This window comes from Calonectris borealis, chromosome 1 (assembly GCF_964195595.1).
Source record: "Calonectris borealis chromosome 1, bCalBor7.hap1.2, whole genome shotgun sequence".
NCBI lineage: Eukaryota > Metazoa > Chordata > Aves > Procellariiformes > Procellariidae > Calonectris > Calonectris borealis.
In genome coordinates this window covers 54,458,319-54,474,439 of record NC_134312.1, presented here as the reverse complement: position 1 = coordinate 54,474,439, position 16,121 = coordinate 54,458,319, and the positions used below count along the sequence as shown (strand labels likewise).

At 43.8% G+C, this 16,121-nt stretch overlaps 3 protein-coding genes across 3 annotated transcripts; 1 reads left to right on the top strand and 2 right to left on the bottom strand.

Moving 5' to 3' along the window:
• Positions 1–1,868: 1,868 nt before the first annotated feature.
• On the bottom strand, positions 1,869–13,324 carry LOC142083324 (histone H3). Its single transcript, XM_075152562.1, has 4 exons — positions 11,736–13,324; positions 5,053–5,126; positions 4,600–4,692; positions 1,869–2,008 (listed from the first exon to the last, which is right to left on the bottom strand). Exon 1 carries the CDS (start codon positions 12,311–12,313, stop codon positions 11,903–11,905), a length of 411 nt encoding a protein of 136 aa, XP_075008663.1. The 5' UTR covers positions 12,314–13,324; the 3' UTR covers positions 1,869–2,008; positions 4,600–4,692; positions 5,053–5,126; positions 11,736–11,902.
• Positions 13,325–13,531: 207 nt separating this feature from the next.
• On the bottom strand, positions 13,532–14,096 carry LOC142083331 (histone H2B 8). Its single transcript, XM_075152607.1, has one exon. It carries the CDS (start codon positions 13,987–13,989, stop codon positions 13,609–13,611), a length of 381 nt encoding a protein of 126 aa, XP_075008708.1. The 5' UTR covers positions 13,990–14,096; the 3' UTR covers positions 13,532–13,608.
• A 121-nt stretch (positions 14,097–14,217) lies between these two features.
• LOC142083326 (histone H2A-like) lies at positions 14,218–15,050 on the top strand. Its single transcript, XM_075152578.1, has one exon. The coding sequence runs from the start codon at positions 14,356–14,358 to the stop codon at positions 14,743–14,745; it is 390 nt and encodes a 129-aa protein (XP_075008679.1). The 5' UTR covers positions 14,218–14,355; the 3' UTR covers positions 14,746–15,050.
• The last annotated feature ends 1,071 nt before the right edge of the window (positions 15,051–16,121 follow it).

Genomic DNA, 16,121 nt, shown 5'->3' with positions numbered 1-16,121 from the left:
TTTTCTAGCTGCCTCTTTTAATCTGTTCAAAAAAATCGGTGGGGTTTTCTTTCCGATCTTGTTTTATCTCATATAACTTAAACCAATTTATAGCTTTCGGAATAGCAGCTCTAATACCGAACAATATTAATTCCTGATATCTCTCTAACCTGGCCCTAGTTGCAGGAATATTCGGGTCCCAGGCAGGTTTGTCAAGGGGAAAGTGATCTCCTACTGCTCCTTGTAGGACCACTGTAAACATTTGGCCCTGTACGTGATTTCTTATAGCTCGTTTTATCATATCCATGCCTGCGGAGTCAAACACCTCTCCCATCCCAGCATCTCAATCCCTCCAACCTGGATCTTGAGTTTTTATTAACATCTCAAAATCTCGGCCTGGCTTTTCAGGGTTATCTCGATAATTGCCCGCTGCTTGTCTCCAATTATTCAAATCTGTGATTGTAAAGGGGATTTACCGGACCTTCCGGTCCCACAGCCTCCCGTAAAGGAGCCTGAATGGGTAATGCATTCCTGCCGCCTTTGTTCCGAGTCCCCCCTGCCACAGGGCTAAAACCTCCGCGTTCCTTTTTCTTAACAGTTTCTGAATCGCTCTCATCCGGAGATGAGTCAACACCCCCCTCTGCCCCCCTTTCTAGCAACCTAGCCCGGGGCGTTATCAACATTTCCAGTTCTTCCACTTTTCCTCCTCGGCGCAGAAATAACATGAGTTGCGACCAAGTGTTGTACTTCAGTATTCTGTTAAAAGGCAATTTTTCGCCATCCTCTAGCTTATATAAAGGCCACCACTGATTACAATATTTAATTAAGGTTCTACGATCTACACTCCCTCCAGGTGATCCCCCTATATCTCTCCAATGAGCTAAAATGCAGCCCAAAGGGCTCTTTTCCAAAACTCCGCCTAGTTGGTTCCCCATTCTGAAATCTATGCAACATAAACGCAAGGACAGGGGCTGGGAGACGAACACCACACACAACGATTACTAACCCCAGATTGAGACAAGGGATTAAGGAATTTTAGTAGTTGAATGATTAATAGTAGTTAGAAGATTGAATCAGTAGGTAGGGGTTTGATACTTTGTTCCTCACAAGGCCAGCTCAGCCTGATAAGGCCGACTTAGCTATGGTGTAAATTAACTGAGGCGCCTCACAAGGACAGCTCCTGATAAAGACTAAAAACTTGTCTCAAGAAGCCAGCTAAAACTGACCCTGCAGTATGGACAAAAGTAAGAAGACAACTGAGCCTGCGCAAGAACAAAAGGTTACTAGCGGTGACGAAGAGGAACTATCAGCCTTCATCCCCACGACCCCCGACGACCACCACTAGGAGGCAATGCGCAAGCGCAGATGGGAGGGGTCTATGGAAATGACTTCTTAGAACTCATTTTAATACAAAGCGGGGACAGGTCATGCATATGTATAGGCGTATTACAAAACTTTATGAATATGTAATATTTTACTGTATATATTTATGGTGAGTGCCGCACTGGCGCGCACGATTTTGGTGGGACTACCCCCCGTGCCGCCCAGCGCTGAATAAACATACCTACTTTACAATCTCACAGATTGTGGAGTCCGGTTTCCGCAAGTCAAGATAACAAATGTCGACATAGATTGGTCAATCAAAGACTTCCAAATACGCGTATACCAGACGTATCACACACGCATACGTGAACCAAAATCAGATACGAATGCACAAACAAACGACCGTACTAATCAAAGGGTCAATACGACCATGCAACGTAGTAACCAAAGGATCAATACAAATCGTACATGCAATTCTATGCCACCCGGCGGGGTTCTCACGAACCGCGACTTACGAGCAGCTTCAAATGACCGGTCTCAAAACAAAAAGAATGCCTTATTCTTACCAGAGGTCCTTGTCTGACCCCGCGGGGATCCGCCGAATCGCTGAGTCCCTCCAGAGAATTCTCTCCCGGGCCGGCCAAGGGAGTCGCCGACTCAGGGGTTCCTGCAGCCGGACAGTGATGGTCCCATCTGGGTCGCCAAACTGAAACAAAAATTTTTGAAGTAAAACTCTCTAAGACTCGATTTGGAGTTTAGAAAGCAGGCATCCTTTATAGCGACGTCGGGCAGCACTGGGGATCGCTCCGCCACAAGTGCTCCGTCAGGTCAGAAGTATACCTTCATTCATATACAGAAAGATTATACATATTCATCACACTCTTTAGAAAAGGTAGTCTTAAGGTAATGAGTTCCCGGAATTCATTTACATAGTCCAAGCATGCGCAGTAAAATTAGGGTTAGGGTCTTCTCATCCTCTGGTGGTCGTCCATAGTCTTCCCCACAGTGTCTTTTAGTTGAACTCAGTCTTTACGCATGCTCAGTTTTAACTCTTGGCTTAATTAACACAATTCTCATTAGCACAAACTAGCACTACCCTCTTATCTATTCTACTCAAGATACAAGGTTAGCCTCCTTATCTATTTTATGCAGAATACAAAGTTTCAAGGCCTTTTTATCTACTGGATATCCGGTCTATTCACAAAGCATTCCTAACCATCTGCATCATTTCAACCAAAGAACCGTATGTCTATTCACTGTTTTGCTATCAATCCCTATCAACTCCCTGAAACAGATAATAATAAACTAATTTATACTGAGATTAAACACAATTTAAAAAGGAAAAAAAAAAAAAGTGGTTTGGGGTACTTGGTGTTTTGTTTTCATTTCTCTTTTTTTTTTTTTAAAGGCACAGTTTTTTCACAGATTTCTAGTGATTATGGTAATAATAAGTATATTTCTCCATTCAATAGAGAAATATTGAAATAAACAGAAATACGTCTTCAAGAAGTGTGAAAATTAGAATTTACTGGAGAACTTTTCAAGGATTTTGTTTTGGTGTGGTTTCTGTTTTAATTTGCATTTAGTCTTCATATTCTGAGAACTCATATCATTATAAAAGATCTTCACTGTCACTTCTTTGGAAAACAGAAAAAAAAATTGTTTCAGTAGCAAGCCCCCCACCCCTCTGCATCTTTCTTATTTATTAATCAAAATGGCTTACCCATTTTTAGGGCAGGAAATTTACCTAGTTCTTTCCCTTTACCACCCCTCCCTCATCCCCTAGAAAGTGTACTAGATACATGTGCAAAAAGGAAATTGCTATCCTTTCAGAAGATATATATATTTATATATATCTTTATATATATATATTACTTTTTCCAAACACAGAAACATAAGGCAGCAGAGTGTTTTCTTTAAACCTCTTATCTTTTAGCTCTTCTTCCATTTCCCTCCTCACCAGACATAAGCTTGTTTAAAACTCTTCAGCCTTCTTTTATGAAATTGTGTAAATCTGTTGATGGAATCTATTTTATAATTCAGGCAACCACCTGAATTTGGAATTGTGACTACAGAATCCAGGGAAGTGTAATAGCCCATTTGATTTTTTTTTTCCCCCTTGATATGAGGCCCTCTTGGCTTTTCTGCTTAGTCACCTTATAAACACCACCAGTCAGTTTCCTATATGATTCCTACATTTAAACTAGAGTCTTCTACAATTAAGTAATAGATCCATTAGCATGTGTGTGTCAGCCTCCAGTCAGATAAGCCTCTTACATTTACAAAGCAAAAGCAATTAGCAACTCCAAAACCCAAATCAGAATGTTAAGTAAACTCATCCACAGCATTGATGGATAAATGAAACAGTTATGGAAAGGTATCTCAAGGAGGAGAAAGGGTACAAACCCACGCCTTTTGCAACAGCAAACACCCAGAAGAGTCTCAGGGAATCTCTGGGAGCTCTGCTTTACATTTCTGGGGGACATGGGTGAGGGTGGCTATGCTATATCGTATACTAGAAGAGTTCTGCATCTATACTGGGACAGTGCGGTGAATTAGCAGGAACGTTAAACTGCACTTTTAGTTAAATAGCTGATAAATAGTAACTCTTAAACGTTATTTCTAATGTGTTAAAAAAAAAACTAATAAAAAACAAACCCCCAAAAACTCTTGAGGATACAAAGTATCAGTATTTGGAAGTGTTCTTAAAATACAATGTCTGGAAATGTTTATAAAATACAATATATACAAGTGTTCATAAAATACAATGTTTTTTGAAATACTTCTAATGTTGTCTTAGTGCCATTCATTCCAGGGCCATCCAGCCAGAAAAATTTTGTAGGGTAAGTTAAGGACTTTTTATTTAGGCTAAGTCTAAAGACCCCAGAAGTTACAGATATCTGAAAATATATAATAACTGCATATACACATGTACACACACATATATACATATAACAATTGCTATTCAGTCCTCATTACATGTAATCAGTATCGACTACTTCACATTAAACTGGCTGTTCATTTTATTTCTGCGTAGACCGCACTTGTGCTGCGGCAAGGTGAACTCAAACTCTGCACACATGTGCCTAAACAACCAGTGAAACAGCAAGAACTGGCCTGACAATGCTGCTGACACTGTGACAGTTTTCAGGCATTGGATGAAATGGGATGAGGTGGGATGACACGTTTGGTCTGGTGAAACTTTTGTATTATATTGGCCTAGACTGAGATTACCAAAGTAGCCTAAGAGTGCTACTTTGACATCCCTCGCATTTTCTTCGGTCTCTGTATAGTTACCGCTTAGACTTTTAAAATCATGTCTCCTGGAAGTGGACTAGTCCATATCCATGTAAGTGAGCTTCATTTTTTTTCTGGACATGTTCTTTTCCCCTAGAAACAAAAGAAACAACAAAACAAATCTGTCAGGTAACCTGCTTGGGAGAACTGATGGGAAGATCAAAACTAGCACAACTAAGGAAAATAACATTCAATTTCAACAACCAGCACCATACTTCATTTAGGAGAAGGGCGGGGGGTGGGGGGGGGAGAGAGAGAGGGGGAAAAAAAGCTTCCTTAATGTTTTATTTCACTATACAACTAACTTGAATTGTAGCCAGTGTGGTTCTTTGCTTAGAAGTCCTTTAATTTCAGTGTGACAGTGATTTTGACAATGAGCTGGTTGACTGCAGCAAAGCATACAGAAATTCTCAAATGCTACTTATCAATGCATTCGTACAGTGGGGATCTTACCTGCTTTTCATGGACTATCAATAGTCTGAATTAATTCTGAAAATGTTCAGAGCTCAGCTCATTGTAATTGGCATCTGAAACACATAGAAAGTTTTGCATTTGATTTTTGGCTGTTCATGAAAGGCTGTATCACAGAAACTATCCTTCTTCTCTTTTCAATCATGCTTCTTACATCATGTATCCAGATGTACATTACAACATCGGCATACTGTGCTAAAAATCCATGGGACCATACTGAACACTTACTGAAAATTATCGCACATGTCCTATGGAAAAATTTCCTCCAACTTAATGGCCCCACATATTGAAGCTATTACAGGCCATCATCCTGTATAGCTTTACTGGTCCATCCCTGATGGATCAGAGTGGTGTGCTTAGGATAACATACAAAAATGGAGGTGCAGAGAGAAAGGGGATGTTCATAACTATCTCAAATATTCATTATATAACTATCTCAAATATTCATTATATGGGGCAGGCATGCAAGGAAATGTTGGAAGGTCTTCAGAGATGTGTAACGATTGGTCCAGATAAAGGGCAAATAGCAGTGAAAAGGATACACAGCAGATTTGAGCAACTTTAATATCTCAATTATATTTAATCTCCATATGTGCATCAGTGGCTTCAGAACAGAAGACACAGCCCAGTATAGCACAGTCTTTGCTCACATATAAAGATGGGGTGATCAAGCCCAGTAACACATTTTCCTTAGCATCTTCACAGTCCTGTGCTAGCAACTTGTCACAGTGCTTGGGGGTAAAACAACCTACAAGACATGGAATCAGTTCTGGAACTGAAGCCATATGCTACCACTGCCTGAAAGCTGGGTAACACAAATAGTTCTTTCTCTATGTTTAACTATTAACTGATGTTAAGAAAAAGGAGAGGAAGGAAAAAAAACAACCAACACCACCAACAAAACCCACCCCACCACCACCACAACACTGATGTGCTGCCACAAAGCTCAAGAATATACAAGGAAGGGAAGGCATTTTTATTTTAAAGCAAAAGTGATTCCACTCATGCATCCTAAAACACGCACACACATTCAAAACATCAGGTAAGTTTCCGAGTGGGCAGGCCAGTATTACTTGCAGGGAGAGGCAGGACAAGGAATGCTTGCTATGAGCCCTCAGCGGGCTTCCAGGGAGGGGGAGGTGTTGGCTACAACGTGCTCGTCTTTGAATGGCCTCTTGTGCAGTTTAGAAGCTAACAGCAATTCTATTCTTCTGTCTCTCCAACCTCTAATACTTCTGTGACCATTAGAATTTACTCACCGTTGTCTCTGTAGCTGAATGCCTTATTGATTCAAGACAAATCATTATCTTCCTCTCATCTTCTCTCAATTGCTTTAGTTTATACTGTTCCTTGTTTTATGCTGTGCTTTTTCACAGCCTGTATGTCCCCGACAAGCTGCAGGTAGATATTTTAGGATCTTGATTACCTCCTATCTAGGTGCAATTGACACCCTCCATACTTACAGCTATTCTTCTGCTCTTCTTTCTGGTGCTTGCATATACTACCTGTTTCCAGAGTTCTGGGAATGTGTGCAGTTTTTTCACATTTCTGGATCAACGTGAATTTTTTCACATCTCACTATTTCAGTTATTAATGTTATATGAGTACTCACCAGAGTGGTAAAGGCCACGACTCTTTTCTGAGAGGTTAAGGCTTCGGAGTTTAGCAGTTACAGAATAGTGAAATGTTCACCAAAAATCAGGAAGGTGTCCTTTGTAACGCTGCTGCACGCTGCAGCTCTGTACCATCACCTAGGACATTAGGACACTTCTACAGTGGGAGGTGAGAGTTTTCACACCGACTGCAACCTGGGTGCTTAGGGACTTTGCCACAGTGCTGTCCTATAAGCAATAACTGTCCATGGATAAAGGAGATTAAAGAGGCTAGAAATGTCTCACCTCCTGGACTTTCATATTACAAAGAACTTCATGTGCTGGCAAGCAGTACCTGCTACAGTTCTTTGTGGTCTATACCGTTATATTTTTCCTAACTTTTCAAAAGGCGTGGAAATGCTTGTTGGACCCAGTTTCAGAACTTCTAGGGCAACACATCTTTTATAATACACAGAACACTAACATCACCATTTTATAGTTAGAATTTACCTCTTAAAGCCAAAGTATCAAATTAAGCTTACAGTTTTCAACTACCAGCTGTTTTTATCAAATATGGTTTTGGTTTGCATTGGTGTATATATTACGTTCCTTGAATAGGTTGCCTTTTTATTATTAGTCTTTTTTTTCCTTCAGTAAGAGCTTTGCTGAGAATAGAGCTTCCCATTTGAATATAATTTCGTAGTAGCTGACAAACAGTATTTCCTAAAGCTCACCTATATAGGATATGAAACTCTGTAAACATTCATACGGTTGTGCTGTTGTCCCTCAAACAGGGTCCGTTACCCGGTGTGCAATAAGCCAGTCTCACACACAGAGTCGAGATATTTGTTTATTTCATATCTGTGCAGAGATGGGTGCTAGGTGGTAACTCCACAAAGCTAGCACAGCTCAGTTAACACACGGTAAACATACATTCCGAGCAACAGTTATCAGTCCTTTTTACGTTTACACTCAGTCATCCTTACCTCTATTGGTTCTTGCAGTGCCTCGTCTTCACTTAAAGTCACAGTGTCCTCTCTTCTTATTGCGCATATTCAGTGGGGAAGGGGCTTTGTTGGGTAGCGGGCTTTCCTGCCTGGGGGTGGGTTTTTAACTATGATAATTAGAATCGTTCGTTTTTAGGACACTACTTTAGAGGAACTTGCTGAGTTTTCACAAACAACGTGGTTAGTTGGTAACACTTACCTAGTTTCAAGGATGTACATTATCATTCTATGTTGACCTATGGCTCTTCTCTTCCTTCAAAGCCTTCCTGGAATCCATCATCCTTAGTGCATCTAATCCCTACAATAAACAATGTCAAGATAACCTAAACACTAAGCCAAACATATGGATTTGATTAGTCTACAGTGGCAGTGATGCTTGTACATCTACAGTCTGAAAGATGCTTATACCCAGCTGAAGATCCACTTTCGAGTCACATTGTGAGACAAGAGATGAGAGGATGCAGCAAGGCAGTACTGCCCAGGCTGGTAGGAAAGCTGAGGCTGGTTCAGCTCAGACTTCACTTTTTGTGATTACTGAAGACTGTAATCAACAGGTGATTCACTTGTGAGGCAGCACTGAAGAGAGATTTGCAAATGAAAAGAATGTGATAGCATGTTTAGGATTTATCTTTACATACTGGCTTGTATGGAAGCCACCGTATCACCTTTACAAAGTTTTTACATTATAATAGTTAATTCAAATGAAAACCTCACCTGTTTTTTCACATGGATATACCTGTTCAGAATTTTTCAGAAACTAGTAGAGTTCACTTCAGAAAGTATCAAGTAGGGCTGATTCAAGTATTTTTGTTCTAGAAAGATGCTTTCATCAGACCTTCTTTTATATATTTCTGACGAATGGAAGTATTTCACCAGGACCTCAGTGGTTATGCTCTGCCTTACCCATTGGGCTGATAGGAAGTACATTCTTTTAAGCAGTGATTTGAGCCAGATCATACAAACACAATGCCAGATCACTCATGGAGGATAGCTAAACACCCAGGAACAATCTTAGCCAAATGTCTCACTAAGCACCTAAAGTCACCCGCAAAAGCACACCTTATGTGATTACCAACAGCCACACAGGGCAAAGCACCAGCTGTTTGCAAGCCAGTCCTCACCTAGTCAGCACATTGGTCTTGTGCACAGCCAGCTCCTACCTGGCAGCATTCATTAGCTCAGGCTGTCCTGCAAAAAGCACAGAAATGCTGCTGGACCTTGCTAGTACCAGAGGAGCCTCCACACTTTTACTCTCACTTTGAGTTCGGAAATCTTGCACTAAGTCACCTGTGTGTGTCTTGGACTAAAGAAATGTTACATCAGATAAACTGTCTATGGAAAAATCAGTTTTATTTCTCATTCATGGTGTGTTTGGGTTTTCTGTTTTAGCAAATACCTTCCAGGATCTATTCTGTATCAGACTTCACCAATATTCAGGTTTTCTCTGAATTTTAAAGCACATGCAAGATGTCTATCAATTCCTTAAGTAATTTATTTTTGCTCAAAAAACCCAACTTAAACATTCTTGATATCCGCTCTTATTGATGCCTTATGAAAGATTTTTTCCCCCCAACCTACATCTGATTTAGGATTTTTGTTGTCGCTCTTTTATAGTTAAATGATTCAACGCCATTTGCAAACTGATAAGAGTTCCAGATAGGATTTATCATTTGTGTAAGGAGGGAAGAGGAAAGTCTACTGTATAAGCTATAGTCAGTCTACCATGTTCCCCATATCACTACTACAACCATCTACAGCTGTTACAGACTTCAAAATCCACACAGTTAATTCTTCCGAATTGCTAGCCTGGTCCACTAGGACAAGCTATGATAAGGTTTTTTTGGTGTCCTTTCAAAACTACTTCAGACTCAGGAATTATAATTTAGGGTTCATATAAGCTCACCTGTCCTGCAAAAAACCTTACACATATGTTTCCTTCTTAGCTAATGGAGCGTTAGTGCTTTTTATGACTGAAGCATGCAACTCTCAGAATAAGTCCAAGTAATACTATATTTATTAAAACAGTCCAAGGTCTTCAAAAGACAAAGAAAAATAGTAGAGATCAAGACCAATAAAAACTGTTTCCCTTTCTCACTCCTCAAAAATCATTTATTTCTTGCACATGCAAAAAAGCATCATTTTTGACCCAAACTTCTGCTGGAATGTATTCTGACCCTTGGCTTATATAAGGTATTAAATATCCACTATGTGAAATATTAAAAACAGCTATTTTACGTGATTTAATTATTAATAATTTTATCATAAACATATGTAAACAGATTTAGATAAATAAATAGATCTCTCAGTGTCACAGACAGTAATAGGAGATTACTTTGCTTTCACTAAAACTCATTTCTGCAATCATACCGGTAATCATCTACTGCAAAAAAAAAAAAAATCTGTTCTGAAAAACAAATCCTGTATCAATGAACAAATGGGGGAGGGGGGGAGATAAATCACGTAGACTATCTTAATTCCTAAAGTGCTATTCCCGATACCTTCCCCCCTCCCTTTTACCCCTCCGAGGTTAAGTAACAGAAAATGGCTGAAAGTGAGAAAAACAAGGGAAAGAAAATGGTGTATCGAGGCACTTGATTGGTCAGATTTTGCTGCAGAGTCCAAGTTCCCGACAGAGAGAAAGGAAGATTTCCTAAGATTAAGCGTATCAGCAATTAACAGAAAAGCAAGAGTCTTACAGTTTTAGGCTTTCCAAACGAAATGTTTTCTCTAAGCAATTCTTTCTGGCTCCTTGTTTCCAAGTTTAAATGAAGGCTGTATTCAACTCAGTCCAACCGCTTCTTAAAGGCACAGCTACTCATTTGTAGCATTTAAGAACCAAAAAGACATTATTGCCAGTACTTCAGTGGAACACCAAGCTCCCCAAATTACATCAAACAGCGTGCGGTATATAAAAAAAAAATTTAAAGGCGACGGGAAGTCAGAGATAATTTTGGAAATTTCAGGCACCAATTTGGAAATTTCAGGCACCAATTAGGGATCTATTGAGTAGGAGGGCAAGGGGTTGTGCAGCTAAACTTACAGTCAGGGAAAAAACCCGTTTTCCAGGTTCACAAAAATCACTGAATAGGACAAATATGGAAGAGTCTCCGTTTAACAATAATTCTGATATCTATGTCAAGTTTTTAATCACTAATCCTCTTTTGAAAACCCTTCCTCTGAACTCAGTTCAGCAAATATTTCCGGGAACCTAAACACAGATAGAAAAAATTTATCCAAATTGGCGTCTCTAATCATTCAGACAGGATACCCAGAACGATCAAGGATGCTACAAGTGTGTCCCAGAGACACCACCAGCAGAAAGCACACCTCATTTGAAAACGGGAGTCACAGAAATTACCCTTGCCACCACCCTACCCTAAGCTCTGTCTGGAAATACAACATTTATCTTAGGAATAAACTAGAAGGGCTTGAGAAGGGCTGAAGATGCCCGGGGGACGTCGCTCACAAGGACAATCAGACCGCGAGTGATAAAGCACTGAAAACTACCGACCGAGCCTTTCCTGGAAGGGCGGGAAAGGACTTCTTGCGCCAACAGAAACAAAACGCTTCCTTCCCCCCCCAAAAAAAGACAAAAAAAGAAGAGTTTGGAAAGGAAAACAATATATTTCTCGAGACAATAAACAGTAATGTTGTTACCATAAGAATATAAAGTAAACGCAGCATAGCAAGAGGCGTTTACGATATACTTACCTCTGAATACACCTTCTCTAATCGAGAACGCAGACTTCTGTAGAGGTCACCTTTACGAATTCAAGGATTTTGTACAAATGCTTTTAAGACACACAGCCAAACAGAAAAAAACACCAAATCTTTTAGAGCTGATGTCTTCTCCTTCAGAAAAGTAAAGCCCACGATTGCCAATTTTTCCTTAACAGCTAAAAGGTAAGTCATCTGAGAAAAACATATAGTTTTTTCGCCTTAAAGGGAGATTTGTCCCAGCACGATCACCTCAACAGGAATTTACCACACCGTACTGTTTCGCTACGGTCAGGATCCTTTTCAACCGTATTTGAAACATGATTTAGCTATTTTGTCTGGTACTTACTCGATGAAATACGGGCCCTCGGGTACTGTAAAGCTGCCCGAAAAGCACAGGGAAACATCACTTCCTACACAGGACCAAGAGTTCACAGCTCTCTTTAGTGGCCATGTGGTGGCTCTTAAAAGAGCCTTTGGGTTTTCGATAGTCTGAAAGATTCGTTTGCTAGAAGCTTAAGCGCGCTCGCCGCGGATGCGGCGGGCCAGCTGGATGTCCTTGGGCATGATGGTGACGCGCTTGGCGTGGATGGCGCAGAGGTTGGTGTCCTCGAAGAGCCCCACCAGGTAGGCCTCGCTCGCCTCCTGCAGCGCCATCACGGCCGAGCTCTGGAAGCGCAGGTCGGTCTTGAAGTCCTGCGCGATCTCGCGCACCAGGCGCTGGAAGGGCAGCTTGCGGATCAGCAGCTCCGTCGACTTCTGGTAGCGCCGGATCTCGCGCAGCGCCACCGTGCCGGGCCGGTAGCGGTGCGGCTTCTTCACGCCGCCCGTGGCCGGCGCGCTCTTGCGGGCCGCCTTGGTGGCCAGCTGCTTGCGGGGCGCCTTCCCGCCCGTCGACTTGCGCGCCGTCTGCTTCGTGCGCGCCATCTTCCTGAAACAGCTCCCTAGCACCGAGCGACCAGTGTCTGTGCGAAAGGCAGCCGTGGGGCCCGCTATTTATAGCCATCATCGCCCTGTGATTGGCCAGCGGGAAGGGACAAATTCTATTGGACAAGGGGAAGGATTTGAAAAGCCCGCCGTCCGGTGCGGGGGAGCGGGGGGGGTAACGGCCGCTTCCCGCTCCGCAGGCACCTCCCCCACTGGAGGCGGTGGCGCTTCTCGTTTCTTTCATCCCTCAGCTCTGCCCCGCCGATCGGGGCCGGCAGCCGCAGCAACGCGCTCTGCCACAGCGGTAACCTGCTACCGGCAGCGGAGGTTTTACTCCGGCCCCGCAGCAGACGCTTTTATCACCGCCTCTGTCGGGGGCGGCCGGGATTTCAGCCCCCTTGCAAAAGGCTTTTTCAAAAAAACAGCCTTCCCTGCACATCCTGCGCTACCTGAAGTTCCCTAAAGCGCTCTCATTCACTTTTTTTTAAGCATCCCTTAAGCATCCCATTTTTTATTTGTATTCTTATATTACGTTGTCACTTAAAGAGTTTTGAGGAACCGCTTTATTCTGCCGTGCTTTTTCTCAATTAAAGAGACGACAGAAAAAAACTACGCCACTTCCATATGACATCTCTGAGACTAACAAAATTATTTTTCGCTATACCATTTCACTTCCGCTGTGCACGGCGTGATAAATTTCATGAAACACTGTCTTCCAAATATCACACATACACAGACTAATTCCTATGGAGCTCTCTGAGTAAACAAGCTGCTCTGGCTTGCGGCCAAGTCGTTCGAGAATGACAGCTAATGTTTAAAGAGAACGACGACATTTTATTAGAAAAGTCATGAACTGCATTGGAATAAAGCTGCTATTGTAAGAAAAAAAAACTGCTTTATTTCATATCCGAACGGCAGGAAAAAACAAAACACCCTAAGCACTATTGTGTATATTTCTCTGTACTTACTAAAAAACTAAGAGCTAATTACTCTAAAACAAGGAAGAAAACTTTAATAGCTTTAGAGCTTAGATTAGGCGCTTAACGTTCTTTTTATAGACTTGCCCAATGAACAGTCGGGGTGGGGCCCATATAAGACGATCCAAATCATTCCCAGTACTTTAACGTGACAAACATTTTCCCTACTATTAAGCAGTACGCCCTGGTCTGGGAACTGAAAGAGCACTAAATACAAGTACCACTCACCGAACCGAATCAGTGTGAACGACTCTTTTACTGAGTACGTGGGTGGCTCTTAAAAGAGCCTTTGGGTTAAAACTGACGATCTGCGACGCTCTACTTGGAGCTGGTGTACTTGGTCACAGCCTTGGTGCCCTCGGAGACGGCGTGCTTGGCCAGCTCGCCGGGCAGCAGGAGCCGCACGGCCGTCTGGATCTCCCGCGAGGTGATGGTGGAGCGCTTGTTGTAGTGCGCCAGGCGCGAGGCCTCGCCGGCGATGCGCTCGAAGATGTCGTTGACGAAGGAGTTCATGATGCCCATGGCCTTGGACGAGATGCCCGTGTCGGGGTGCACCTGCTTCAGCACCTTGTACACGTAGATCGAGTAGCTCTCCTTCCTAGTCTTTCTACGTTTCTTGTCGCCCTTCTTCTGCGTCTTGGTGACGGCTTTCTTGGAGCCCTTCTTTGGAGCAGGAGCGGATTTAGCTGGTTCCGGCATTTTACAAGTCTGTCACTACCTGTCTACTGCAGGAACGACGTAAATACAATAGCGGCGGCCCCCGTATTTATAGGGACGGTATGCAAATGAGATGACTCAAGGCTGTTCTTGCCTATTGGACAATGCGAGTTCGTGATGTCAAAACACTCAGCACCTTCGATTGGTCGTTATTTCATCTCTCTTTCCATTGGTTAACTTCACAATCGCAGCCTCCGCCAATCAGGAGTCCCACCGAACCCCAGAAAGAAGGGATAAAAAGGCAGGGTGGCAGCTCTCACTGCATTTCTTCCGTTTTCGCAGCTTTTATTATTTTTTACGTAAGCTTTTTTTTTTTTTTTTTTTTTTTTTTTTAAAATAATCTGAGACATGTCCGGCCGCGGGAAGCAGGGCGGGAAGGCGCGGGCCAAGGCCAAGTCGCGCTCGTCGCGGGCCGGGCTGCAGTTCCCCGTGGGCCGCGTGCACCGGCTGCTGCGCAAGGGCAACTACGCGGAGCGGGTGGGCGCCGGCGCCCCGGTGTACCTGGCGGCCGTGCTGGAGTACCTGACGGCCGAGATCCTGGAGCTGGCGGGCAACGCGGCCCGCGACAACAAGAAGACGCGCATCATCCCCCGCCACCTGCAGCTGGCCATCCGCAACGACGAGGAGCTCAACAAGCTGCTGGGCAAGGTGACCATCGCGCAGGGCGGGGTGCTGCCCAACATCCAGGCCGTGCTGCTGCCCAAGAAGACCGACAGCCACAAGGCTAAAACCAAGTAAAACTCTTTTCAACAAACAACCCAAAGGCTCTTTTCAGGGCCACCCACCTCTTCCCAGAAAGAGCAGGAACACACGCGCCTCCAAATACTCGCTTCTCTGGAAACTGTATTTTGGTATCTGGAAACTTTTTAGATGTAGAGGGAAGGTTTCTGAAATATAACTTCCTTCTGTATACAGTTTCAATTCTGTTTTGCTGATCGGTGTAGGTCCCTGCATTCTTCTTTCTCTAAGAAGTTAACATGCTTGTGTAAACCTCTCAGCTCCACTTTTCTCAAAAATCAATAAAAGGCAGCATTTAAGATTGAGATCAGTCACCGCAGCGTGGTGCAAGGAGAGTAGATGAGAACACGGCAAGGGTGAGCTCGGTGCTCCCCGCTGCATGCCTTCAGCGGGGGGTAGCACCCTTAATCCTGCCGGAGGTGGGGGGGGGGTGGGGTGGGGGCAGGGGGCGGGGTTTCCGTGCCCACCCATGGCGAGGGGCGAGGTCGCCGCAGGCCAATCCGGGGGGAGCGCGCGGTTTTCAAACCCAGGGCGGGGTGGGGCGCGCTTTCCTCCCGGCGCAGCCGCTGCTGCCCCTATTTCGCGGGTGGAAAAGGAGTCCAAGCGCCTTGTGCGTAGCAGTTGCTTTGTTTTTCTGCCTTATGAGGTTTCTTTCTTCGCTTGTTTGCCGCCTATAGCTTTCAGGCAACAGTGACAGAATTCACTGGGGTGCTGTCCCGTAACTAACCCGGGACTGTTTCCAAAGGACAGCGTCAGCTATTCTGAGTAAGTGATGGGGGTGGGGGTGGAAATCCTAATGGAGGATCACGAGTGAAAACAAAGTAGGCTAAAGTTTACTTTTCCATAGTATGTTAACTCGTATAGAAGCACTACGGAAAGTCACATATACGCGCGGCAGGAGATCATTGTGTACCAGTCTAGACTTGATCTGACATTTCACTTCTTTTTCCTTCTGACAGTGTGGGTGGCTTTTAAAAGCGCTGTTGGTTTTACCTGCAAAAGTTTCCTTTCGTCTTACAGTATCGCCTCCTGGGCGCTGCCTTTTTCGGCTTGGCAGCGCTCGTCGGTGCCATATTTTCGGACTTGGCAGCCTTAGTCGCCTTTTTGGGGCTCTTGGCCGTGGCTGTCGGCGGCTTGTTAGGGCTCTGCGCCGCTGTCTTGGCCTTCTTGAGCGTGGGAGGCCCTTGTGCTCCTTGGAGGTGGTCAACGGCCTCAGTGATCAGCTCGGTGGCGCTGGGGCCCAGGGGCTTTGGAGCCGCCTGCCTTCGCCTTCGGCGTCTTGGAGTTGGGGGCTGGAGCGGCAGGCAGGGTCTCGGACATGGTCAGAGACGGGTTTCAAAAAGGGGAGGATGTGGTGGTGTCAGGGGGATATAAGT